Source organism: Petromyzon marinus, unplaced genomic scaffold (genome assembly GCF_048934315.1).
Source record: "Petromyzon marinus isolate PM22_M1 ecotype Great Lakes invasive population unplaced genomic scaffold, UKy_Petmar_22M1.pri1.0 PM_G_Scaffold_24, whole genome shotgun sequence".
NCBI lineage: Eukaryota > Metazoa > Chordata > Hyperoartia > Petromyzontiformes > Petromyzontidae > Petromyzon > Petromyzon marinus.
In genome coordinates, this window is record NW_027422806.1 from 918,428 (window position 1) to 945,184 (window position 26,757).

Sequence of the window (26,757 nt, forward strand, 5' to 3'; positions counted from 1 at the left end):
GCCATTTCAAACCGCGTGGTTTCTTTTATTCGAACGCAACTTTGAAGGGGGCGAGGGTCTAAACCAAACAAACAGGAGAGAGGGGGGCACCATCAGTCGAACGTGGACTCGCCGCCCACACGCCGGCTGTGGCGAGGACGCAGCATCTCCTCCCTGCTGTCGTTGCCGCTCCACTCAACGGATGCCGAAACGGCGAAGGAGGCGGCTTCAACGGCGCAGCACAAACACAGTAGGGAGACGGCTTCTTCAACTGAACAACGAACACTACCAGCCACCATGGTCACCATGATGTCGCCGCATCCTGGCACCCCACGGTAGCCCCGCAGGCGGCTGGGCGTGACGGTGAGCGGCTCGGCAACGGGAAGAGTTCGCGAATTTAAATCCTGCTCGTGCAAAACAAAAGCAGCGGTGCATTTTGACGGTCAGCAGGTGAAGACCCCCCCCACCCCGCTGAGCTGCTGCTGCTGCTAGCTGCCAGCTGCCGATGACGACCACGAGGGACGATGACCGTTTGGCCAAATGATCCCGTTGAAATGTAAATTTGCCGGCGGTCTAGCGACAACGTAACCGCGTCGTTACGGGTCAATGCCACCACCGCCACGGCGGCCCGGCGACGACGGCGTCGCCAGGCAGGGCGTCCTCCCCGACGACGGCGCTTCACGAGCCCATTGGGGGAACCGCGGAAGCGTCGTCGTCGACGTCGGTGACGTCCACAGTCACCACGGCGACAGCGCTCGGCGAAGTCGCCGCCCCTCCGGCGGCGGCGTCGTCGGCGGCGGCGGCGGCCGCCCACACCGTCAGGTAGTGGTGGCGGCGCTTCTCGTAGTCCAGGGCCTTCGCCGCGACGCGTATCACGCCTGGGCACACGCGGCACACGCGGCGCACGTCCGTGAGACGGAGAGACGGAGACACACGGACGGGGGGACCCCCCCCACGGCCCGAGGGGACCGCCGCCTGCGCCCCGCGCCGCGTCTCTCACCGAGCCTCCGGTCGACGTCGAAGGCCCCGAGCTCGTTGCCGCCGGCGACGCCGTAGCTCACCGCACCCCCCCCGCCGAGGACGGCCGCCACGGCGATGACCGCGGTGCCCGGCGCCGCGTCTTCCGGCACGGCGGCGCGGTAGGCCAGCCGCCGGAACGCCGGGGCGGCGGCGACGCCGCGCTCATCGTCGTCGTGCAGGGACACGGAAATCACCGCGGTGGAGGACGCCGTCGCCGAGGCTCCGCCGCCGCTGTGGGCGAGCACCATGAGGCTGTAGACGTCGCGGCTCTCCAGCGGACGCTTGACGGTGATGACACCCGAGCGGCCGTCGATGGCGAAGCGGTCGCCGGCAGAGTTCAGCAGAGAGTGAGTCACCTTGCGGTGGGGGCCTACAATACACGGCGACAACAACAACAACAACAACGGCCGTTCGCCACCGAGTGGCGGCGACGTCACCACGGCGCTTGTGCCAGGCCAGGTGCACGTTGGGGACACGTGGAGTGTCGAACGCCCGCTGGCAGGAGGTCACGGGGCAGACCCAGCAGGTGCCACGGGTTCACTGACCAAGACGAGTGGCCGATGCACCACCTGTGCCCCCGACTTTGCTTTAGCCACCCGGCGCTCCGCTCGTTGTTGTGAGTGTCGCTCCTCCGCCCTCCATTGTTGTTGGAGGGCGACTGCCTCCAACTGCCCAGTAGCGTCCTTCACGAGCCTCCTCCACAGAGGCCGATCTTGACACCGCTGGTACCGGTCATCGGCAAGTCCACTCAGCTCCACATCCTCCTGTACCACATCACTTCATCTCTTCTCTAGCCCGTGCCGCGCCCGTTCAGCCCCCTATATCCGGCCAAACAGGAGCTGCTTGGGCTTGCGGTGGCTGGGCCATGCGGGCTACACGACCGAGCCAACGCAGTCTTGCCTGCCGGAACTCACCGATAAGAACATGTCTAGATTGCCAAAGATCCCATGTGTAGCCTCAGGCTGTAGGGGCAAGTGCTGTAAGAGAGCAGCACCTATGAAGGCCGGCACCGTGGCACACGAGGGGGTGGGTGGCCAGCACCACGCCCGGCCGCCTTTGTCTCTCGAGTGGCGATGTTCGCCAGGTTCGTAGCGCTGCGCGATAACCGCTACCTATAATGTACACACACACGCGCACATACACACTCAAAGTCACGCGCGGGCGCGTGTGTACGTCGTCACCGTCGCCACCGTCGTACCCAGGTCGGCGTCGACGGCGCGCGCGCTCGTCACCGCCGTCCCTACACTGGCGTGGCTCAGGCGCAGGGCGACGGCGCGGGGGGGCGACCCCGTGAGGAAGCGCGGGGCCGAGTCGTTCACGTCCTCCACCCTCACGAGGACCTCCGCCCGGCAGGAGCGGCCGCCGCCGTCGGTCGCGGCCACGGCGAGCGCGTGGGCCGGGGCGGCCTCGCGGTCCAGCGGCGCCAGCATGAAGAGCTCCCCTACGCGGGGCCACGCCGACGAGAAAGACGTTAACCACCTCGCCCGCTACACAGGAGGTGGACGTGAAATTTGATCACAACCCCGACGGCTGCGAGAGCGCGATGGAGAGAGCGCGATGAGCGTTACCGCTGACGGGGTCCAAGCGGAAGAGATTCGCTCCGGCACCGTGTAGCGAGTACCCGATGGTTCCGTTAGAGCCGGAATCGGAGTCACGGGCTGAAACCCTCAGCAGGAAGACTTGTGGGGCGACGTCCTCCCGCACGGTGACGTTGTACCACAGCTGGGGCACCGTGGGGCACAGCGGTAGTGCAGTGAGCCCAAAGGTGAGGGAGAGCCGGTAGTCGAGGCGACACTTATTTAACAGTAACTATAGCACAGGGCCTCTAACACAAAGGGGGTGACGGCCCCTTACGCCCGCCATCTGGGGAGGTGTGGCCTCCGGGCTATCGTGTCCTATCGACTGGGACCACGTACACTCTCAGCCCTGCGGCTAGGGGCCCTAGGGGGAGGCTACTTTGACCCAACCCGGCCAAGGTCCTTGGGTCCGACCACTTTCCCTCACAGCCCCGGCCCTTACAAGGACAGTGGGTCTGGGGGTTCCCAGGGTCCTACTCTAAGCCCGGTCTCCAGTCTTCAACTTGAGAACTGCGGAACCCATTCAGGGGTCCGGCTTTTATACTCCGCCCCTGGCCACGCCCTCTCCGCCCCTGGCCACGCCCTCTCCACCCCTGGCCACGCCCTCTCTGCCCCTGGCCACGCCTTCCTTCCAGAGTGTTCCAGGGGATATTAGAATATTCCCACAGCCCCCTTATTGGGGTCTTGGGAACCCCGGTGGCCCACATACCACCCCCTACTGGCGTCTGTCCGCCAGTGCAGGTAAGTATACCGTGTGTTCATGGCGTTACAGCAGTACGGTGGTGTGGTAGGGTATGACGAGTCTGTGAGCCTGTGTGGCGAGTCTACGGTTACGGATACCTTGTCACACACGGGGCCGTTGTCGTTGACGTCCAGCACGGTGACGGCCACGACGACCGTCCTCACCAAGGTGCCGTCGGTGGCCATCACCAGCACGTGGTGGCGTTCCTGCTCCTCCCGGTCGAGCGGCCGCTCCAGGCGCAGCGTCCACTCGCCCCCCCTCTTGATGGGGCCGAGGGAGAAGTGGCCCAGCGGGTCGCCGCCTGTGGCCAGCGTGGACGGGGGGTGGGACGCGGACGTCGCTCGCCGTCGAGACGGAGAGTGTGACGAAGAGAGTGTGATGAAGAGAGTATGATGGCGAGAGTATGATGACGAGAGTCGGTTTAATGCAGAGGCTTCCGCGACCAACTGTGAATGCGGTGGTGGGTTCACTCCAACACAACAGGTGTAGTGGTGTACTAGTAGACTACACTATACACTACTGCACACTACCTGTCAGGTGGTACGTAAGATCCCGGTTTTCCGGCGCGGCGTCCGCGTCGTCCGCCTGGACGACAGCCAACGCCAGGCCGGGCGCGGCGTCCTCCGGCACTCGGACGTCGATCACCGAGGCCGAGAACCGCGGGGGGTGGTCGTTGGCATCGCTCACGATGACGAGCACCTTGGCGACGGCCGGCGGGCGCTCGGGGCGTGCCGGGTCGAAAGCCTTGACGAGGAGGTGGTGCCTGTCACGGGCCTCGCAGTCCAGCCGGCTCAGCGTGCTCACCCAGCCGCTGCGGGCGTCCACCATGAAGAGCGGCTCCGCTTCTCCGGCGTCGCCGCTCTCGCGCGGCTCGACCAGGTTGTACACCGGCTGGGCACCGCCGTCTCGGTCCGTCGCTGAGGGACGGGTCGGGGGGAGGATGGGGGGAGGGGGGGGTGTTGTATATAGGCCTTTTTTCCAAATTGATATTAAGAATGATTTTGCCAATATTTTTTTTTTTATCAATCATGGTGTCGCTTGGAGGCCAGATGGGGTGAGGTGAACACCCCTCCCTCCCCTCACAGCAACAGTTTCTCACACACAACCGAGGGACGGAGATAAGCCATAAAAGAATCAAACCAGGGTGAGACTGAACAGACAGATGGCTTAATAAATCAGAACACACGGACACACGTACAACCAACCCCCCCCCCCCCCCCCCCCCACAGCACAGAGCGAAATCAAAGGAAGTTCCGATCCTTGGTGAGAAGGCGGCAGAGGAAGAAATTTGGCATAAGAAGAGAGACACGAGCCATACATCGTCATCACAGCTACCGGCGGCAGAAGACGGCGACCAACTAACGAAGACGACGGCCAGCCACCGAGGTCGATCAGTCACCAAAGAGTTCTGCAATGTCAAGCCATCAACGTCGAGAAAGGGCGGAAAGCGCCAAGCATCGACCGAGCCAGCATCGCAGAGAACCAGCGGCACGCGCAATCGACACCGCCAGGGGAGAGCACGCCGCTGCGTCAACAGCGTCAGGCGGGGTCCCCCACCTGCCCTGCTGTTTCCAGGCCTCGTCCCTGCGGACACTTCCTCCCGCCGTGATATTTTCCCAGTAAATTGGTTAAATTGGTTACCGAAGAGTGGCAGCCCCTACCATTTGGAGCTATCTGTGTGACCCATAGACTACTCGCTCAGAAACCCATAGACACACCACACAGACACCCACACAAAGACGCGTTTGTTGACCGAGTGAGCCCAGCGCCGCACACGGTTGCGTTACCTCTCACTTGAACGAGCAGCACCCCGCCTGGCAGGTTCTCCAACACGGTGGCCTCGTAGACGCTCGACTCGAACACGGGCGCTTCGTCCTCCACGTCCTCCACACGCACCGTCACCGGGACCTGCGCCGTGACGTCGGCTCCGCCCCGCCGCCACGTGGCCCTCACCTCGAAGCGGTGGCTCCCCGCGGCCTCGCGGTCGAGCGCCCTCGCCACCACGATCCGCCCGTCGCCGGCGACCACCGCGAATGCGCCGCCCCCGGCGCCGTCATCCGCCACCCCGCCGCCGCCGCCAGGCACTGCGGCGTACGCGGCCGCCTCGTCGCCTGCGAGCGCGGCCGCCACCGCGCCAACCTCGCTCCCCGCCCGCGCGTCCTCTGCGACCGTCAGCTCGTAGGCCGCCTGGGCGAAGGCCGGCGCCGCCGTGCCGGCGGGCAGCACGGCGACGGATGCGGGGACGGCGGTGGCGCGCCCGCCGCCGTCCTCCGCCACGACGAAGAACGACAGCCGCGAGCCCTCCAGGCCGGCGAGGCCGCCCTTGGTGATGACGCGGCCCGTCAGGGGCTCCACCTCCAGGACGTCCTCGGAGGCGTCCGGCTCCCACCCCTTCCGGAGCGAGTAGACGACGGCCGCGTTGCTCCCCTCGTCGCGGTCCGTGGCGGCGACCCGCAGGACCGCGGTCCCCTTCGCGGCACTCGCCGGCACTCCGCCGGAGTACTCGGCGGCGACGAACCGGGGCGCGTTGTCGTTCTCGTCCGTGGCGACGACCCTGACCGTGGCGAAGGCCGCCCTGCCTCCGCCGTCCCGGGCCACGACGCGGACATCCACGGCCCTCTGCGAGGGGTCCTCCCTGTCGAGGGGCGCCCTCGCGAAGATCCGCCCGCTCCCGTCGATGGTGAAGCGCTCGCGGGCGAACCGGTTCGCGATGGAGTACGACGCTCGCCCGAACGCGCCCACGTCGGCGTCCGTGGCCCGCACCGAGGCCACCGGGGTCCCCGCCACGGAGTTTTCGGGAATCTCCGCCGCGTACTCGGCCCGCTCGAAGGCGGGGGCGTGCCGGTTGGTGGGCCGCACGTCGACCGCCAGTGTGGCGTCGCCGACGAACGCGCCGTCCGTGGCCGAGACTCGGAGGCGGTAGCAGGCGGCCGGCTTCTTCCGCTCAAGCGGGATGGCGACGGAGACGACGCCCGTCTCGGCATCGATGGCGAAGCTCGCTGGGTCGTCGTCGCCGGAGACGATGGCGTACCGCAGCCGGTAGGCGTCCGACGCGTCGGCGTCCAACGCCCTCGGCGCGGCCACGAAGTGCCCGGGCCAAGACAGCCGGCTCACGGACGCCTCGTACAGCGGCCGCTCGAACACCGGCGCGTTGTCGTTCGCGTCCTCGACGGCGACGGTCACTGTGACGTCGGAGGCGAGGGGAGGGGAGCCGCCGTCCGTCGCCCGCACCGAGAAACGATGGAGCCGGCTCCGCTCGTGGTCCAGGGGCGCCGTGGTCACGACCAGCCCGCCGTCCGGGTCCACGTAGAATCCCTCGCCGCCCTTCTCCCCGTCGTCCACGATCTCGTAGCGGAGCGCCCCGTTGGGGCCGGCGTCGGCATCGACGGCGCTCACCCGGACGACGGAGGTCCCCGGGGGCGCGGATTCGGACAGCGTGGCGGCGTAGGCGCCCCGCGCGAAGAGCGGCCGGTGGTCGTTGACGTCCCCGACGACGACGTCTAGGCTCACGTCGGCATGCAGGCCCGTCGCCGGGGAGGCGGCCCGCACCGCGAGGCGGTAGTTGGCCCGCGTCTCGCGGTCCAGCGAGCCGACAACGCTCACGACGCCCGTGCCAAAGTCGACGGAGAACTGGTCGAAGGGGTCGCCGTCGACGATGGAGAAAACGAGCGGCAGGCCCTCGGGACCCGCCGCGCGGACGTGAGCGATCGGCGCGGGCGGCCCGACGTCCTCGGGCACCCACGCGACGTGGGAGAGGCTCTCGAACGCCGGCGCGTCCTCGTCGAGCACCGTGACCGTGATGCCGACCGCAGACGACAGCGGAGGAGTCCCGCAGTCCGTCGCCACCACGGTCACGACGAAGTCCTTGCCCGACGCGCCCGGGGCGAAGCTTGTCCTCAGCAAGATCTCGCCGCCGGAAGGGCGGACGCGAAAGCGGCCGTCGCGGTCGTCCCTCAACGAGTACCTCACCCTGGCGTTCTCGCCGACGTCCCGGTCGAGGGCTGCCACGGTGAGCACGGCGCTCCCCGGCGCCGCCGCCGCCCCGACAACGGCGCGGTACGGCAGGCCGACGAACGCCGGGGTGTTGTCGTTGACGTCTTCGACGGCCACCTCGACCACGGTGCGAGCGACGCTCGGGCGCGCCCGCGAGCCGCCCCTCACCTCCACCAGCAGCTCGTAGCGATCGCGCTCCTCCCTGTCGAACGCGACGCCGGTTGTCTCCAGGACGCCCGCCGTCGGCCTCATCCGGAACGCGCCGCTCGGGTCGAGCAGGTCGAAGACGAGCGGCTCGTTGAGGTCCCCCCCCGTCGCGACGACCGCGGCCACGACGGCGCCCGCCGTGCCGTTCTCGGGGATGCGCGCCGAGATCTTTGGCGGAACCCGCAGCCTGCCGCCGACCGCCCGCACGGAGACCTTCACCCGCGCGGCGCTCCGAAATTTCCCGTCGGACACCTCGACCCCGAGGTCGTAGCCGGCGGCGAGGAGGGAGGCGTTTCGCACCTCGACGTCCCCGGTGCGCGCGTCCACGGCGAACGCGCCGCCGACGTTTCCCGAGGCGACGCGTAGGTCAGCGTGGCACCGACGTCCGGGTCGGAGGCTGCCAGGGTCAGCAGGCGGACGCCGGCGCGGGTCGGCACGGTCAGCGTCGTCTCGTACGCGGCCGTCGAGAACGCCGGCGGGCAGTCGTTGGCGTCCAGCACGGCGACCGTCACCTCGGCCGGAGCTTCGGCGGACATCCTCGGGCTGCCGCCGTCCGAGGCGGTCACCCGGAAGCGGAACTCGGCCGTCGTCTCGCGGTCGAGGGCCCTGGCGACCCTGATGGCCCCGGTGCGCGGGTCGATGGAGAAGTACTTCCTGGCTCCGAACTCGACGATCCCGTAGGCGACCGTCGCGCGCCCCTCGCCGTCGTCCGCGTCGGCGGCCCTGACGACGAGCGGGACGCCGTCCGGGTCCAGCACCGGGGTCCCCGCCGCCGCCTCCTCGCCGACGGCCCCGCGGTAGCGAGGGCGGTCGAAGACGGGCCCGTTGTCGTTCTCGTCGAGCACGAGGATCGTCACCGACGCGTCCGTCGAGAGGCCCGACGCGTCTGTGGCCCGCACCGTCAGCTGGAACGACGGCGTCCGCTCGCGGTCCAGCGGCCGTTTGGCGGCAACGACCCCGGACGTCGGGTGGATGTCGAAGGCGCCTTCGGGATCGCCCTCCCGTATTTCGTAGGCGACCGTCGACCGGCCAGAGGTGCTCACCGCGAGCACGAAGCTCCCGGGCGCGGCCCCTTCGGCGACCTCCGCCGAGTAGCCGCCGCCGCCGCCGCCTCCGGAGGCGAATTTGGGGGGGGCGTCGGCGTCGGCGGCGACGACGACAACGCGGACGGCGGCATTCGTGACGCGGCGCGGGCGCCCCCGGTCCACCGCCCTCACCGTCAGCTCGTAGGCCTCCACCGCGGAGCCGTTCAGCTTCCTCGCCACGAAGACGACGCCCAGCGCGCGGTGGACGGCGAAGGAATTCCTCACGTTTCCTGCCGGGAGAATTCGGAGGAGCGGGACGGGCGCGAGTTCACGTCACCGAATCCGGAGGGAGACGCCGAGGGCAAACGACGCGGGGGAAACCGCGGCGCCCGTCGGCTCCCGAGCGATCCGAGTTGGACCCGCGGCTCGCGACTCGCTCGGGGAGAGGGACGCGACGGAGAAACCACGACGCTGGAAACGTGCCCCTGTGCAGAAACTCCCCCCCCCCCCCCGGGGCGGTTGGGAGGGGCGGCGGGAGCGGCGGCGGAAGCGGCGGTCACCGTATCTGATGCTATATCTGACGTCGGCGTTGGGGCCGTCGTCGCGGTCCGTCGCCGTGACGCGCACCACGGTGGAGTCCACGGCCGCCGACTCGGCCACGCGGGCCTCGTAGGGGCCGCCGGTGAAGCGGGGCGCGTGGTCGTTGGCATCGTTGACGCTCACCGCCAGCGTGGCGTACGCTCGCCTCACGGGGACCCCGCCGTCCTGCACCTGCTCGCGCGGGTGAGAGAAAGAGAGTGAGAGAGTGAGAGAGTGAGAGAGTGAGTGAGAGAGTGAGAGAGAGAGAGTGAGAGTGAGAGAGAGAGAGTGAGAGAGAGTGAGTGAGAGTGAGAGAGAGAGAGTGAGTGAGAGAGAGAGAGTGAGAGAGAGTGAGAGAGAGAGTGAGAGAGAGAGTGAGAGTGTGAGAGAGAGAAAGTGAGTGAGAGAGAGAGTGAGAGAAAGTGAGAGAGTGAGAGAGAGAGTGAGAGAGTGTGAGAGAGAGAGAGTGAGTGAGAGAGTGAGAGAGAGTGAGAGAGTGAGCGAGAGAGTGAGAGAGTGAGAGAGAGTGAGAGAGATAGTGAGAGTGAGAGAGAGAGAGTGAGAGACTTTGACTTTTAAATAAACTTTATTGTCCAGCAGCAAATGCCCTGGACGGTTCCGGTGCTCCATTGCGAGAGTCGCCAATAAAAAAGCCAACAATGTCCGTGCGCGTCATTGCGCGCAAGACCATCGACACCAGCCACAGGCAACAACCTCGTCACCGTCAACACAAGCGCACATATCGAAAAACAACACCGTTCTGCAATGACACAGAAGCGGGAAAAAAACCGGGTCCAAAGTGCGAACCACGCGCCGCCCCCCCCACGGTACGGGTGAACCCAACCACCAAAACCAAATCAAAATCGGTCCGCACGTGTCACCGCGTGCACATCCAAATGACGCAGCTGATCGCCGCCAATGCAGGTAGGTATACAGACCGCCTCAGTGGACGTGCTGCACACGAGGCACGCACAGCACACCTCCTGGCGTGGCCACCGCCAGCTTAGGTGGCTCACGGTCCACCGCCAGCCTCTGGTGATCGCGTGCGCAGAGGAAACCATTTCGAGTCCGCGCGCGTCATCGCGCACCTTGCCCTTTTAAATCCCGAGGCCACAACGCTAGGTGTTGGTGTTGGCGGTGGCCGCAGGGGGGGGGCCCTTTAGCTGGGAGGAATACCTCCTCTCTGCCTTCCGTACTAGAGCCTCCACCTTGTCGGCCTCCTTCCGGCTGCAGACTTACCTTTGCGGATCCTTGCAAAGTGGTCGCGCGGCCTGCATGAAGGCCAGCGCGTCGGGGAATTGCTCTCTGAAGGTGCCCGCGCGCCCCTTGAAGGGGTGTCGTACATAGTCAATGATGGCCCCTGGGTTGTACTCTATCCCCCTCCGGACTCGCGGGCGGCTCGTTTCACTTGTGTTCTCAACAACGTTGGACCTTAACCACCCGTCGTCCCTGTAGGTGTTGTTGTTGTTGTCGTTATTTTCGTTGCTGTTGTTTTTACAGTCGCCTTGTATGTTCTCTTGGGGCTTGGCGGCCGCCTCTCGTGTCAGGCCACCCCGAGCCGGGTTTTTCTTGGGCTTGGGGTGGTGTACCTCCGCGGGTCCAGCAGCCATCGCCCCGTCAGACGGGGAGGCGGGCTGCTCGTCTTTCGCGTGCGCCGCGGCACCGTCAGGTGTCACGGCACCCTCGAGCGCCGCGGCACCGTCAGGCGCGGCGGCGCCGGTGAAGGTGATGGTGGTGGTGGTCGTGAAGCCTTCAATAGCTGTACCGGGGGAATCTCCATATGGTACAGATATAAAGGGAGGCTGATCGATGCCCGGGCGCGGTCAAGGGATGGCTCCCTATTGCTCAACCATGATGATTTGGTAATAGCTGCTCATTCAGAGGAGGAGTTGGAGATGCTGCTGCTGAGACTGGAGCGTGCCACTAAGAGGTGGGGCCTTACCATCAGCCCCACCAAAACTAAGCACTTGCCTGGGTATTTTGTACCATCGGACACTACACCCCCACAACTCCCAATCGGTGATGGGGCAGTTGTGGAGAGAGTGGAGAGTTTCTCATACCTGGGCAGTGTGCTTATGACTGGCTCCAGTTTAACAGCAGAGGTCTCACTCCACATCAGTCGAGCGGTAATATCTTTTCATCGGTTGCGTAACGCTGTGTGGAAGCTACCTGGTCTGTCGCTCCGCACTAAGCCTCAGGTCTTCTTGGCCACGGTCATTCCCACCCTTCTCTACGCTTGCGAAACGTGGACCCCCCTAATGGAACATCTTCGCCGGTTGGAAACATTTAGGCTGGCCTGCTTACGATCCATCCTGGGTTTAACCAGACTGGATTGTGTGAGGAGCTCACAAATCCTTGAAAGATCTAGGAAAGGTCCCATCGGTGAGCTCCTCCGGCGGGCAAGGCTGCGATGGCTGGGTCATGTAGCCCGCATGCCCAGCCACCGCATGCCGAAACAGATTTTGTTCGGCCGGATTGAGGGGGCTAAACGGGCGCGGCACGGGCTAGAGAAGAGATGGAGTGATGTGTTACAGGAGGACGTGGAGCTGAGTGGACTTGCCGATGACTGGTACCAGCGGTGTCAAGATCGGCCTCTGTGGAGGAGGCTCATGAAGGACGCTACTGGGCAGTTGGAGGCAGTCGCCCTCCAACAACAACGGAGGGCGGAGGAACGACGCTCACAACAACGAGCGGAGCGCCGGGTGGCTAAAGCACAGCAGGTTGGCACAGTAGGGGGCACAGGTGGTGCATCAGCCAGTCATCTCAGTCAGTCGACCCGTGGCACCTGGGTCTGCCCCGTGACCTCCTGCCAGCGGGCGTTCGACACTTCACGTGGCCTCAGTGTGCACATAGCCTGGCACAAGCGTCGTGGTGACATCACCGCCACTTAGTGGTGAATGGCGGTTGTTGTTGTTGTTGGTCTGCAATTCCGGAGCGGCCAAGGCTGGGTCCGGCTCCGACGGTCGCTCTGCTACCGCGACGTCGTCCGGCAGGTGGAGTCCGCCGTCGTTGCTCATCCCGTCCCGCGGCCCGGGTTCGCCGTCGCTCCCCGTCGCCGCTTCCGTGCGGTCCTCCGGCTCGCTGTTGTCGCCGGCGACCACCGTCCGCATCGCGGGGGCCCCGACGCGTCCCGCTGACGCGGGGTCGCTCCTTGCCCTCCGCTTCCTCCGCCAGGGAGGGGCGGACGGGCGGACGAAAACGTCTCCCTCGTCCTCGGTCGTCCGTGCCCCGCAGTCAGCTGCCAGGACGGCGAGATCACCCCGCTGCCCTCCCTGCTGCTGCTGCTGTTGTTGATTTTGGTGTTCTTCTTGTTGTAGTTGATGGCGGTGCTGTTGCTGCGGCCGCTGCTGCTGTGTCTGCTGCTGCTCCGCCCGCCCCGTTGCGGGCGGAGCAGCACGCGCGGCGGACTCGCTCGCCCTGTTCGGGCAGTTCCTCCGGGCGTGGCCGCTGCATCCGCACCCGGAACAACGCATCCCCGCCGTGGATGCGTGTACTGTGTACACGTGGCCCTGCACCGTGTACTTAAAGTTAATGTCTAAGTCCGTGTTGCCGTCCTTCAGGACCATAAAAACCTGGCGCTGAAGCGACAATACGTGCGCCGACCCGGGGTCCCTCGTTCGTAGAGGCAGCAGCGTGACTTTCGACACCGCCGTCCCGTAGCGTTGGAGGTCCCGCAGCAGGTCGGCGCCGCTCAGAAAGGGCGGCGTGCCCGAGAGCGCCACCCTGACGGCGGGCGTGGCGAGCGGGGCGCACCGCAGGTGAAGCTCACCCACGGTGAGCCCCGTCTCCACCAGGCGCGCCGCCATCGCCTCCTCCGCCACGTACACCGTGACCCCTCCGCTCTGCCGCTGGGCCGCGACGACGCCGGCATAGCCGACGTCGTCGCGGCCACCGCGGCGGCGACGACGGCGATCCCGGACGGCGGAAAGGTGGCGAAACCGTTCGTCCTCGTGAGAGTCTCCAGCGCGGTGCGCTGCACCATGGTGGTGGTCGGCAGCAGCCACACCTGCGCACGTGTTCGCTGTTGTTGTCGTCGTCGTTGTTGTTGTTGTCGTCGTTGTTGCCGTTCTCTGTTCAGCCCACGAGCCGCTTGGAATAAATTTTCCGGGACGACTCAGTGAGCAAAAATAAAGAAGAAATCAAAGGGAATAAACCATTACAAAACGAGGGGAAGAGCGATGTTTAAACTCCCCATTGTAACCTCTCTCAGGCTTGGCCTAATTTATGGAAAATCAGGCCCCCATTGATCCAGGTGAGCAGCGCGGAACTTCACCTGGACGCAGCCTCCTCCACGCATGCGCAGAGAGAGTGTGAGAGTGAGAGAGTGTGAGAGTGAGTGAGTGATAGTGAGAGTGAGTGAGAGAGTGAGAGAGCGAGAGAGTGAGAGAGAGTGAGAGAGCGAGAGAGCGAGAGAGTGAGAGAGTGAGAGAGAGAGTGAGAGAGTGAGAGAGAGAGTGAGAGAGTGAGAGAGAGAGTGAGAGAGTGAGAGTGAGAGAGAGAGTGAGAGAGTGAGAGAGAGAGAGAGTGAGAGAGAGAGTGAGAGAGTGAGAGAGTGAGAGTGAGAAAGAGAGTGAGAGAGTGAGAGTGAGAGAGAGTGAGAGAGTGAAGAGAGAGAGGGCTGAGCGGAGCGCTCGCTCCGAACGCCCCCGGACAGGAGGCTTTCGCGGCAGACGCCATTCTCGGTGGAGGGACGTGCTGGTCGCGTGCAACGTGTCGTCATCCGACTGTGCCACCGCCGCCTGACACGGCCGGTCGGCAAGGTTTTGTGTCACCCAAACAAAATGTGGCGATTTAGTTACACGGCTTGTTTACGTGACAAACTACACTATACGCATTACTATGAAGTACACCGCACACTGTGGTCACCACGCAAGACGGTGGTCACGGCGTCGTCGTCGTCATCATCGTCGCCTTCGATCAGCAGTCGGCTACGTACAGTTGCGGACGAAGTTCAACGGACACACACACACGTACACACACGTACACACACACACGTACACACACGTACACACACACACGTACACACACGTGCACATGTACACACACGCACACACACACACGTACACACACACGTACACACGTACACACACACGTACACACACACATGTGCGCACGTACACACACGTACACACACACACGTACACACACGTACACACACACGTACACACGCGCACACCCGGCGTGGAGCCACGTACTCACCATGACGGTGAGTACGTGGCTCCACTTGGCCTCTCGGTCCAGCCTCTCGGCGACGGTGACCTCGCCGGTGACGGGGTCTACGCGGAACAGACGCCGGCCCTCCACGGCGTCGCCGCCGCCCACGCCGACGAGGAAGAAGGAGAGCCGGGCGGCGGCGGCGCCGGCGTCGGCGTCGGTCGCCTCCAGCCGCAGGATCCGGGAGGCGCCGGGAGAGGCGTCCTCGGTGACGGTCGCCTCATAGAGGTCACGGGAGAAGCGGGGCCGGTGGTCGTTCACGTCCTGCACCGTCACCACCACCTAGCGGGGGGGGGGGGGGGTGAGTAAAGTGGTGATGCGGGTGGCGGTGGTGGTGGTGGTGAGGAGGAATTGGCAAGAGGTGCCGATGCACCCGGCACGTCTCACGCGGCCACCGCGGCAACCCCCGGCCTCGTGACGTCACCGCATCGCCCTGACGGCCTCGTCACGCCCACCTTGTGCGACAGACAGACAGACACGCACACAGACACACACACACAGACACACACAGACACACACAGACACACACACAGACATGCACACGGACACACACAGACACACACAGACACACACAGACACGCACAGACACACACACAGACACACACACAGACACAGAGACAGACACAGACACACACAGACACACACAGACACAGACACACACACACAGACACACACAGACACACACACAGACACACAGACACACACACAGACACACACAGACACACACACAGACACGCACACACAGACACACAGACACACACACACAGACACACACACAGACACACACACAGACACACATACACAGACACACACACACAGACACACACACAGACACGCACACAGACACACACAAAGACACACACAGACACACACAGACACACACAGACACGCACACAGACACACACACAGACACGCGTGCCCGCCCACCAGGGTGGTTGAAGCGTTGGTCCCGTCGGTGAGCGTCACGGTGAGCCGGTAGGAGGAGCACCGCTCGGCATCCAGCGGCTTGGCCACCTCCACAACGCCGCTGTGCTCCGTCACGTGGAAGCTGTGCTCCACGTCACCGCCTGTCAACACGCGGCGCCCCCCTAACGTCATCATCATCGTCACCGTTAACACACCATCATCATGTCACCGTTAACACACCATCATCGTCACCATTAACACACCATCATGATGTCACCGTTAACACACCATCATGTCACCGTTAACCCATCATCATCATGTCACCGTTAACACACCATCATGATGTCACCATTAACACACCATCATGATGTCACCATTAACCCATCATCATGTCACTGTTAACCCATCATCGTGAGGTCACCATTAACACATCATCATCGTCACCGTTAGCACATCATCATCGTCACCATTAACACACCATCATGATATCACCGTTAACCCATCATCGTGAGGTCACCGTTAACCCATCATCGTGATGTCACCATTAACACACCATCATGATGTCACCGTTAACACCCATCATCGTCACCATTAACACACCATCATGATGTCACCGTTAACACACCATCATTGTCACCGTTAACACATCATCGTCACCGTTAACCCATCATCATCGTCACCATTAACACACCATCATCGTCACCGTTAACACATCATCATTGTCACCATTAACACACCATCATCGTCACCGTTAACACATCATCATCGTCACCATTAACACACCATCATCATGTCACCGTTAACACATCATCATCGTCACCATTAACACACCATCATCATGTCACCGTTAACCCATCATCGTGAGGTCACCATTAACACATCATCATGAGGTCACCATTAACACACCATCATGATGTCACCGTTAACACACCATCGTGAGGTCACCGCTAACACATCATCGTCACCATTAACCCATCATCATCGTCACCATTAACACACCATCATGTCACCGTTAACACACCATCATCGTCACCATTAACACACCATCATGATGTCACCGTTAACACACCATCATTGTCACCGTTAACACACCATCATCATGTCACCGTTAACCCATCATCGTCACCATTAACACACCATCATGATGTCACCGTTAACACACCATCATGTCACCGTTAACCCATCATCATCATGTCACCGTTAACACACCATCATGATGTCACCATTAACCCATCATCATGTCACTGTTAACCCATCATCGTGAGGTCACCATTAACACATCATCATCGTCACCGTTAACACATCATCATCGTCACCATTAACACACCATCATGATATCACCGTTAACCCATCATCGTGAGGTCACCGTTAACCCATCATCGTGAGGTCACCATTAACACACCATCATCATGTGACTGTTAACACACCATCGTGATGTCACCGTTAACCCATCATTGTGAGGTCACCATTAACACATCATCATCGTCACCGTTAACACATCATCATGATGTCACCATTAACCCATCATCATGAGGTCACCATTAACACATCATCATTGTCACCATTAACACACCATCATGAGGTCACCATTAACACATCATCATGAGGTCACCATTAATTCATCATCATGAGGTCACCATTAACACACCATCATCGTCACCATTAACACACCATCATGAGGTCACCGTTAACACACCATCATGAGGTCACCGTTAACCCATCATCATGAGGTCACCATTAACCCATCATCATGAGGTCACCATTAACACATCATCATGATGTCACCGTTAACACTTCGTCATGATGTCACCATTAACGCACCATCATCATGATGTCACCGTTAACCCATCATCATGATGTCACCATTAACACACCATCATGATGTGGGGTGGGATTTGGAATGTGTGTGGTGGCACCACGTGACCTGTGATGCTGAACCAGAGGAGGCTCCCCGCCGTGCTCTGCGTGGGCAGCGCGATCACCACGGAGCCCACGGCGGCCGTCTCCGACACGGTGACCGCGTGCCGGCTCAGGCCGAAGGCCGCGGGCGTCTCCGGCGGCCGGGGAGCAGCGATCCACTCCACGTGGATGACGGCCGTCGACGGCAAGGTCGGCGGTTGCCCCGAGTCTCTGGCTTCGATCTGCGGGGCGGGCAACGGCGAGATCGGCGAGTTCTGCTTCACGGTGGGGGGTCAACATTGTCAAGCGTGTCCGTGAGGATGAGGGGGGAGGACCGCGAGGGGAGTGTGCCCAGTACCAGGATGGAGTGGGATGTCCCCGCACGGTGCAAGTCGCTCCGGCTGTAGACGACTCCGTGCTCATCGGAATAGTAATTGTGTTGCCACCCGTGGACGGTGTACAACAGCATGCCGTTGTTGCCCCAGTCGGCGTCGGCGGCGTAGACGCGGGCGATGGCCACCACCGTCGGCTCCTTCGCCGCCACCGCGTAAACGCGCGTGAGGTTCCTGCGGAAGCGCGGGGCGTTGTCGTTCTCGTCGGAGACGCTCAGCGTCACCGCCACCCTCGCTTCACGCGGGGGCACGCCGCCGTCCACGATGGACACCTGGCGCCGACGGGCGGGACGCACGCAGACACACGCGCAACAACAACAACGACCTCCACTAAGTGGCCGTGACGGCACCACGACGCTTGTGCCAGGCCATGTGCACGTCGAGGCCACGTGTCGAACGTCCGCTGGCAGGAGGTCACGGGGCACACCAAGGTGCCACGGGTCGACTGACTGAGATGAGTGGCCGATGCACCACCTGTGCCCCCTACTGTGCTTTAGCCACCCGGCGCTCCGATGGGTCTTTGTCCAGATGTTTTAATGATTTGTGAGCTCCTCACACAATCCACCCTGGTTAAACCCAGGATGGATCGTAGGCAGGTGAGCCTAAATGTTTCTAACCAGCCAAAGATGTTCAATTAGGGGGGGTCCACGTTTCGCAAGCGTAGAGAAGGGTGGGAATGATTTGCCGAGAAGACCCGAAGCTTAGTGCGGGGCGACAGACCAGGTAGCTTCCACACAGCGTTATGCAACCGATGAAAAGATAATGCCGCTCGACTGATTCGGAGTGAGACCTCCGCTGTCAAACTGAAGCCAGTCATGAGCACACTGCCAGGGTATGGGAAACTCTCCACTCTTTCCACAACTGCCCTGTGAGTTGTGGGGGTGGATTGTCCGATGGTACAAAATACCCAGGCAGGTGCTTAGCTTTGGTGGGGCTGATGGTAAGTCCCAACCTCTTAGTGGCAAGCTCCACGTTTAGCAGCAGCGCCTCCAACTCCTCCTCTGAGTGAGCAGCAATTACCAGATCATCGGCAAGGTTGAGCAATAGGGAGCCATCACTTGACCGCACCTGGGCATCGATGAGCCTCCCATTATATCTGTACCAGATGGAAATTCCTCCGGTACAGCTATTGAAGGCCACTACCACCACCACCACCATCACGGTGACTCTCACCTCCAGCTCGTGCTCCACCTGCCTCTCTCTGTCCAGCCGCCTGCTGGTGGTGTGGATGACGCCTGCAACGAGTCCGTTCACCGGAGGTCAACAACAACCATCCCACGCCGGCCGGCACACGCACGCAGTGGGGTGGGGTGGGGGCCAACGGGGATAGTAAATGTTGCTGGATTTGCTCACCAACACACCGGTTAGTGCTGTACTAGTAACGAATTGGCACATTCTGTAGTGTATAGTTGTGTCGTGCATAATGTAGTGTACACTATACACTACATTATAATTGTAAATGTTATAGATTTGCTTTCTACACTACACTATAATTGTAAATGTTCTGGATTTGCTCTCCACCACCACCAACCCCCACCTGTCGCGTTGTTTATGGTGAAGAATCCCTGTGGGTCTCCGCTGACGATGTTGAACGTGAGGCCCCTGCCCCGGGCATCGTTGGAGGACATGGCGGCGGCGTTGTCCAGGTCCCAGGCGTCCACCTGCACTGCCCTGACGCCCCCACGGGAGTTCTCCGCCACCGCGGCCTGGTACCACGGACGCGATGCCCGCGGGGGGTTGTCGTTAACGTCCTGGGGGGGGGGGGGGGGGGGGAGAGACACACGGTACTCGCATTGTGTGTCGTTTTAAAATGCAGCGGTGCATACGCATGTGTGTGTATGTGTGTGTGTACTTGTGTGTGTGTACGTGTGTGTGTACGTGTGTGTGTGTATATACGTGTGTGTGTACGTGTGTTTGTGTGTGTGTATACGTGTGTGTGTACGTGTGTGTGTGTGTATACGTGTGTGTGTGTACGTGTGTGTGTATATACGTGTGTGTGTGTATATACGTGTGTGTATACGTGTGTGTGTATACGTGTGTGTATGTATACGTGTGTGTGTACGTGTGTGTGTGTGTGTATACGTGTGTGTGTCCTCCAGAAACAACGAAAAGCCACTACGGGTGGCCACGTGGAATGTTCGAATGCTCACAGCGGAGGAGAGGCTGCCACTCCTCTGTCGGGAGCTGGACCGGTACCACCTGGATCTATGTGGCATTCAGGAGGTCCGGTGGACCGGCTCTGGCTCCTGCCACCATGAGGGGTGGACAGTCCTCTACTCGTGGCAGCAGACTGCCAAACAACAGGGTGTGCCTCTTCTTTTGAACAAAAGAATGAAGGGGGTGTGGGAGCGTGGCGGTGAGGTGTGGGAAGCTGTAAGCCCCAGGCTACTTTGGGCTCGCCTTCCCATCAACCGGAGGCAAGGCATGGTGGTCGTGGTTACTTATGCCCCCACCGAAGATGAACATCCGTGGAGGGATGCAGGCAAAGCCGATGAGTCAGATGCCTTCTATGACCTCCTGTCACAGGTGCTGGCTAAAGTGGCCCCTCGGGATAGAGTCATCATGTTGGGTGACTTCAATGCCTGAGTTGGTCATGATACTGGCACCTGGTATGGAGTGACTGGAGGGCATGGGCCAGATCAGCTCAATAACAACGGTAGGAGGCTGCTAGATTTTTGTGCAGCCCATGGGCTTGTAATTACCAACATGCTGTTCCGGCATCGGCGCATCCACACAACATCATGGTTGCATGCCGGGTCCAAGCAAGAACATCTGCTGGACTACATAGTGACGGACCAGCGGATGTGAGCCCTCGTCCTTGACACCAGGACCTACCGTGGAGCTGATCTGCCCTCTGACCATCGACTTGTCATCTGTAAGATGCGCCTGCCATTCTTCCACTCCGGTGGTGGGTGTACACCCAGGACCCCTTTCCAACCTAAAGTGGCCTGGTCTCAGTTATCTGATGAAAGTTGCAAGCGAGAATTTCATCATCGCTTGCGGCTGGGATTGGCATCGTCCCCGACTCCTCCTGATGTCGAGGGTAAATGGGCGAGGTTTAGGACTGTGACTCATGCAGCTGCAATGGCTGCTTTGGGTACACGGTCCAGACCTCCCCAGAGACCCTGGCTGACAGAGGAGGTGTTCAGGATGATTGAGAAAAAGCGACAGGCCCACTGTCATCGGCTACAGAATCCCACGTCAGAGAATGAGGAGACTTACCGCAGCCTTCGCTCGGAGGTTCGGAGAGCCGTGAGGCGCTGCAAGGATGGGTGGTGGTCGCGGGTTGCTGAGGAGATGGAGTCTGCCTCAGTGGCCCGTGATCACAAATCTCTATTTAACTCCATCAAAAAAGTAACCTGCAGCGCCACACCTATTACCATCATTAGGTGAAAAAACGGTGATCCAATCTCCGACCCCCAGGAACAGGTTTTCAGATTTGCTGAGCATTTCTGTGAGGTCCTGGGGGAGGGAAAATCCCTCAGCCAGAAAAACATCGTGGCACAAAGTGAGGATGACCCTGCTGAGGCTGCGGTGCCTCAAATATTGGAAGAAGTCACCCCCTGTGAGTGGCTGGCTGAGGTGCCATCTGTTGAGGAAGTCCTGAAGGCAATCCGGAGTCTGAGACCAGGAAAGGCAGCGGGCAGAGATGATCTCCCAAGCGAAATGCTGAGGGAGGGTGGCGTTTGTGCACAGACTGCCCTATATGACATCATAACAACGGTCTGGACCACTGGACGGGTTCTGCAGGATTGGAAGGATGCCCTGGTGGTCCCCCTTTTTAAGAAGGGGGACCGCACAGACTGTAACAACTACAGGGGCATCTCACTCCTCAGTGTGCCGGGAAAGGTCCTGGCAAGGATTATTCAGCATCGCCTTGCCAGGCACGCTGAGGAGAGGCTTGCGGAGCCCCAATGCGGTTTCAGGAAAGGGCGGTCCTGCACAAATGCCATATTTTCTGTCCGTCTGCTACAGCAGAGGTGTAGGGAATTCCAACAAGACCTACATATCTGCTTTATTGACCTGGTCAAGGCCTATGATACCATCAGTAGGCCTGGGCTCTGGGTTGTTCTTCCTGCTTTTGGAGTACCTGACCCTCTGCTCACGATCATTAAGGACCTTCATGATGGTGAGTGGGCCCGGGTAAAATTACGTGGCCGGGAGTCAGAGCCATTCCCTGTACACCTTGTGGTGCGACAGGGATGTCCTCTGGCTCCCACATTATTTAACATCTATTTTGACCACATAGTTCGTGAAGCCTTCAATAGCTGTACCGAGGGAATTTCCATATGGTACAGATATAATGAGAGGCTGATCGATGCCCGGGTGCGGTCAAGGGATGGCTCCCTATTGCTCAACCACGTTATGTATGCTGATGATTTGGTAATAGCTGCTCATTCAGAGGAGGAGTTGGAGACGCTGCTGCTGAGACTGGAGCGTGCCACTAAGAGGTGGGGCCTTACAATCAGCCCCACCAAAACGAAGCACCTGCCTGGGTATTTTGTACCATCGGACACTCCACCCCCACAACTCCCAATCGGTGATGGGGCAGTTGTGGAGAGAGTGGAGAGTTTCCCATACCTGGGCAGTGTGCTTATGACTGGCTCCAGTTTAACAGCAGAGGACTCATCGGTTGCGTAACGCTGTGTGGAAGCTACCTGGTCTGTCGCTCCGCACTAAGCTTCAGGTCTTCTCGGCCACGGTCATTCCCTCCCTTCTCTACGCTTGCGAAACGTGGACCCCCCTAATGAAACATCTTCGCCGGTTAGAAACATTTAGGCTGGCCTGCCTACGATCCATCCTGGGTTTAACCAGACTGGATTGTGTGAGGAGCTCACAAATCCTGGAAAGATCTGGGCAAGGTCCAATCGGTGAGCTCCTCCGGTGGGGAAGGCTGCGATGGCTGGGTCATGTAGCCCACATGCCCAGCCACCGCATGCCAAAACAGCTTTTGTTCGGCCGGATTGAGGGGGCTAAGCGGGCGCGGCACGGGCTAGAGAAGAGATAGTGTGATGTGGTACAGGAGGACGTGGAGCTGAGTGGACTTGCCGATGACTGGTACCAGCGGTGTCTAGATCGGCCTCTGTGGAGGAGGCTCGTGAAGGACGCTACTGGGCAGTTGGAGGTAGTCGCCATCCAACAACAACGGAGGGCAGAGGAGCGACGCTCACAACAACAAGCGGAGCGCCGAGTGGCTCAAGCACAGCAGGTTGGCACAGTAGGGGGTACAGGTGGTGCATCAGCCAGTCATCTCAGTCAGTCGACCCGTGGCACCTGGGTCTGCCCCGTGACCTCCTGCCAGCGGGCGTTCGACACTTCACGTGGCCTCAGGGTGCACATAGCCTGGCACAAGCGTCGTGGTGACGTCACCGCCACTTAATGGCGAATGGCGGTTGTTGTTGTTGTGTGTATACGTGTGTGTGTGTGTGTACGTGTGTGTGTGTATACGTGTGTGTGTATATACGTGTGTATACGTGTGTGAATACGTGTGTGTGTGTATACGTGTGTGTGTATACATGTGTGTGTGTATACGTGTGTGTGTGTATATACGTGTGTGTGTGTACGTGTGTGTGAGTTTCCGTACCTGCACGTCCATGTAGACGTGCAGTGTGGAGAAGCGAGGGACGACTCCGCGATCCGTCGCGCGCACCGTGAGCCAGTAGCTGTCAGCAGTCTCCCGATCCAGCGGCTGCACCGTGATGATCATCCCTGCCGGCGCGGAGCGCCGTGCACGACACACGGCAGAGACGGGCGCCGGCGTGAGCCGTCAGTCGGCGTCGTGAGCCGTGAGGAGGAGGATGGGGGGGGGGAAGGGAGGAAGGAGGGGGGGGAGTAGGTGCGGTTTACCATTCTCTGGATGAATGCTGAAGACGCCCAGGCCGGATTCATTCACGAGGGAGTACCGCACCTCCCCGTCGATCCCCCGGTCTTCATCCGTGGCCGTGACGGTGACGACGACGGCGCCCACGGGGGCGTCCTCCCGCACGGCGGCGGCCGCCGCGAACTCCGCGAACCGCGGGGCGTGGTCGTTCTCGTCCACGTCCACCACCTCCACCGTCGCCCGGCAGGCGGCCGGCGGCGGCCCCCCGGGGTCGCCGTCGCGCGCGGCCACCGTCAGGTCGTGGCGGCGCCGCCTCTCGAAGTCGAGCGGCCGCGCCAGACGCAGGGCCCCGCTCGTCTCGTGCACCCCGAACGTGCCGCCGTCCTCGTCCTCGCCCGGCAGGGAGTAGCGCACCTCCCCGGCCGGCCCCGCGTCGGGGTCGCGAGCGTCCAGCCAGCCGAGGACGGCCCCCACCGGGAAGTCCTCGGGCACGCGGAGGCGGAGGGGCGCCGGCGCGCACGCGGGCGCGTGGTCGTCCACGTCCTCCACCGTCACGGTCACCGCGGCGACGGAGGAGAGGCGGCTCTCCTCCGGCGCCAGGTCCGACGCCTCCACCAGCAGCGCGTGCTCGGCGCGCCGCTCGCGGTCCAGCGGCGCCGCCACCTCCACGGCGCCCGTCTCAGCGTCCACGCGGAAGAGGTCGGTGTCGGACAGCAGACGGTAGCGCACGGCGCCCGCGGCGCCCGCGTCGCCGTCGGCGGCCTCCAGCCGGAGCACCTCGCGGCCCGGCCGCGTGCTCTCCGGCACCCGGGCCTCGTAGGCGCGCCGCGAGAACTCCAGCCGGTTGTCGTTGACATCCAAGATGACGACCCGGAGGGTGGCGCTCGCGGAGCGCCGCGGCGTGCCCAGGTCGCGGACGACGATGTTCACGAGGTAGGAGGCGGTGGCCTCGCGGTCCAGCGGCACCAGGACCCTCACGACGCCGGTCTCCGCGTCCACGGCGAGGCCGCTCGCCCCGCCGTCGTCCGTCAGGGCGTACAGCAGCTTCCCCTCGAAGCCGTCGTCCGGATCCGTGGCCTCCATTCGGGTGACCTCGGCCCCGACTGGCAAATCTTCGCGGACTTCCACGGCGACTGCCGGGGCGGCGAACGCCGGCGCGTGCCGATTGACGGCGCCGGCGGCGAGGGGGCGCGGGCGGTTTCGCCGTTGGTTTGCCCGGTGGAGCCACGCGACCATCCTCCGGGCGATCCCCGTCTCCACGCACCGCCATGACGGCACCCGTCCGGGAGCGGCGTCCACGACCGAGACGTTCAGGAACGCCGTCTCCGCCGAGAGCTCCCCGTCGGTGGCCGTGAGGCCGAGGCGGAAGGCCCCCGCCGGCCCGGCGGCGTTCGTCGGCGAGGGAGCGCGCGAGCGTCACGACGCCGAGGGCGCCGTCCAGCGCGAAGAAGCCGCCCTCGTTCCCGGACGCGATGCCGTAGAGCACCGGCCGGAGCTCGTCGGCGTCGATGGCCGACGCGGTGAAGATCGGCTCGCCCGGCCGGAGGTCCCGGGGGATCTCGCCCACGCAGTCTACGGACTCGAAGACGGGCGCGTTGTCGTTCATGTTGGTGACGTTCACCGTCACGGTCGCCTCGGCCTCCCGGCGGAACGGAGTCCCCCAGTCCGAGGCTCGCACGCGCAGCCGGTAGGCCCCCGCCATCTCCTCGTGGTCCAGCGGCCCCGTCGTGACGACGATGCCCATGCGGGGGTCGACGGCGAAGGGGCCAGGCTCGTCCTCCGCCAGGCCGTACGTCACGCGGCCGTCGTCCCCCTCGTCGTCGTCGGCGGCGTGCAGGATGAGCACGAACGTGCCCGCCGGGACGTCCTCGCTCAACGAGGCGGAGTAGTTGGGCCGCTCGAAGACCGGGGCGTGGGCGTTGTAGTCCGCGACGTCGATCGCGACCCCGGCGACGCCCGGGCCGGCGTCGGTGCCGACGTCGAACTCGAAGCGGCGTCTGTCGACCGCCGCCAGGGACCCGCGGACGGAGACGACCCCGGTGGCGGGGTTCACGGCGAAGAAGTCGCCATCGGCGCCGCCTCGGACGACGTACCGGCAGCCCCGCGCGCCGCAAGAGGCTCGAACCGCGAGCACGACGGCGCGGGGCGGAGACTGCCGCTCGACGGCGCCCGCGTAGATGCTCCGCTCGAACGCGCCGGCGGCGCCGCCCCCCCGGACCGTGACCGTGACGGGCCGCGAGTGCCTGGGCGGCCTCCCCCCGTCGCGAGCCTGCACGGTGAGGTTCACCCCGAAGGGGAAGTCCGCCCAGTCCAGCCGCCCCGAGAGCCTCACCGCGTAGGCCGAGGCGGTGCCGGCGCCGTCCATCGGGGCGACGGAGAACGCCCGGAGGGGGTCGCCGGCGACGATCTCCACGGCGACGATCTCCCCCTCGGGGCCGGCGTCGCGGTCCACCGCAGCGAGCTCCGCGTACGCGGCAGCGGGGTCGGCGAACGGCGCCCCTTGCCCGCGGGTCGCGACGACTGTGACGCGCGGGGCGTGGGCGTTCGCCCGGCTCACATTCACCGCGACACGCGCCGAGCTGCTCAGCCCGCCGCCGTCGACGGCCATCACCTTGAACTCGTGCAGCCCCGCGTCGCCGGGCTCCGTCAGCCTCCTGGCGAGCGTCACCGCGCCGCTCGTCGGGTGCACGGCGAACGCGTCCGAGCGCCACGCCAGGGCGTAACTGAAGCGCCCGTTGGGGCCCTCGTCGGCGTCCGTGGCGGCGACACGTAGGACCGTGGTGCCCGCCGGCGCGTCGTTGGCGACGCTCGCGGCGTACGACAAAGCCGAAAACAGCGGATTCAGGTCGTTGCGGTCCAGCACCTGGACGAAGACCGTGGCGGACGCCGAACCGCGGCTGTTCTCGGAGAACGCCTTCACCCCCAGCGTGTAGCCGTGGCGCTCCTCGCGGTCCAACGGCACGCCCCTCGTGCGGACGCGCAGGAACCAAAAGTCGCCCACGACGAGCCCCTCCGCCTCGAACGCGGCCCCCTCGTCCCCGGACACGACGGCGTACCGGGCCCCGGGGGCCGAGCGGCCGACGTGGATCCCCATCTTGTCGTGGCTCTCCACGTACGTCCCGGGCGCGGAGTTTTCGTAGACGGTGGCTTTGTAGGACAAGCTGGTGAAGCGCAAGGCGGGCTTCGGCCGGCCCCGTTGCCCGTCGAGGCATTTCCCGCATGGCGGCAGCAGCAGCAGGAGCAGCAGCGGGAGGAGCGCCGAGGCCATCGTGTTGGGCGTCAGGCTCTGCGCCCGAGAGCCGCCGACGACACGGAGCCGCGGTCGGAGAGGTGGGCGACGCCAAAGTCTGGCGCTCCCAATGGGGTGTCGGTCCTCCTCCTCCTCCTCCTCCTCCTCTAACAT

The 26,757-nt window shown here is 62.8% G+C and overlaps 1 protein-coding gene across 1 annotated transcript; it reads right to left on the minus strand.

The window, feature by feature from the left end:
- LOC142913308 (protocadherin Fat 1-like) lies at nucleotides 1–26,757 on the minus strand. Its single transcript, XM_076060842.1, has 18 exons — nucleotides 24,633–26,757; nucleotides 23,381–24,487; nucleotides 23,118–23,242; nucleotides 19,071–19,284; nucleotides 18,707–18,768; nucleotides 17,500–17,805; nucleotides 17,167–17,383; nucleotides 15,264–15,403; nucleotides 14,322–14,618; nucleotides 9,104–9,314; nucleotides 7,902–8,833; nucleotides 5,106–7,818; nucleotides 3,849–4,235; nucleotides 3,417–3,619; nucleotides 2,568–2,721; nucleotides 2,198–2,440; nucleotides 980–1,369; nucleotides 1–857 (listed from the first exon to the last, which is right to left on the minus strand). The coding sequence occupies exons 1-18, from the start codon at nucleotides 26,755–26,757 to the stop codon at nucleotides 658–660; spliced, it is 10,026 nt and encodes a 3,341-aa protein (XP_075916957.1). The 3' UTR covers nucleotides 1–657.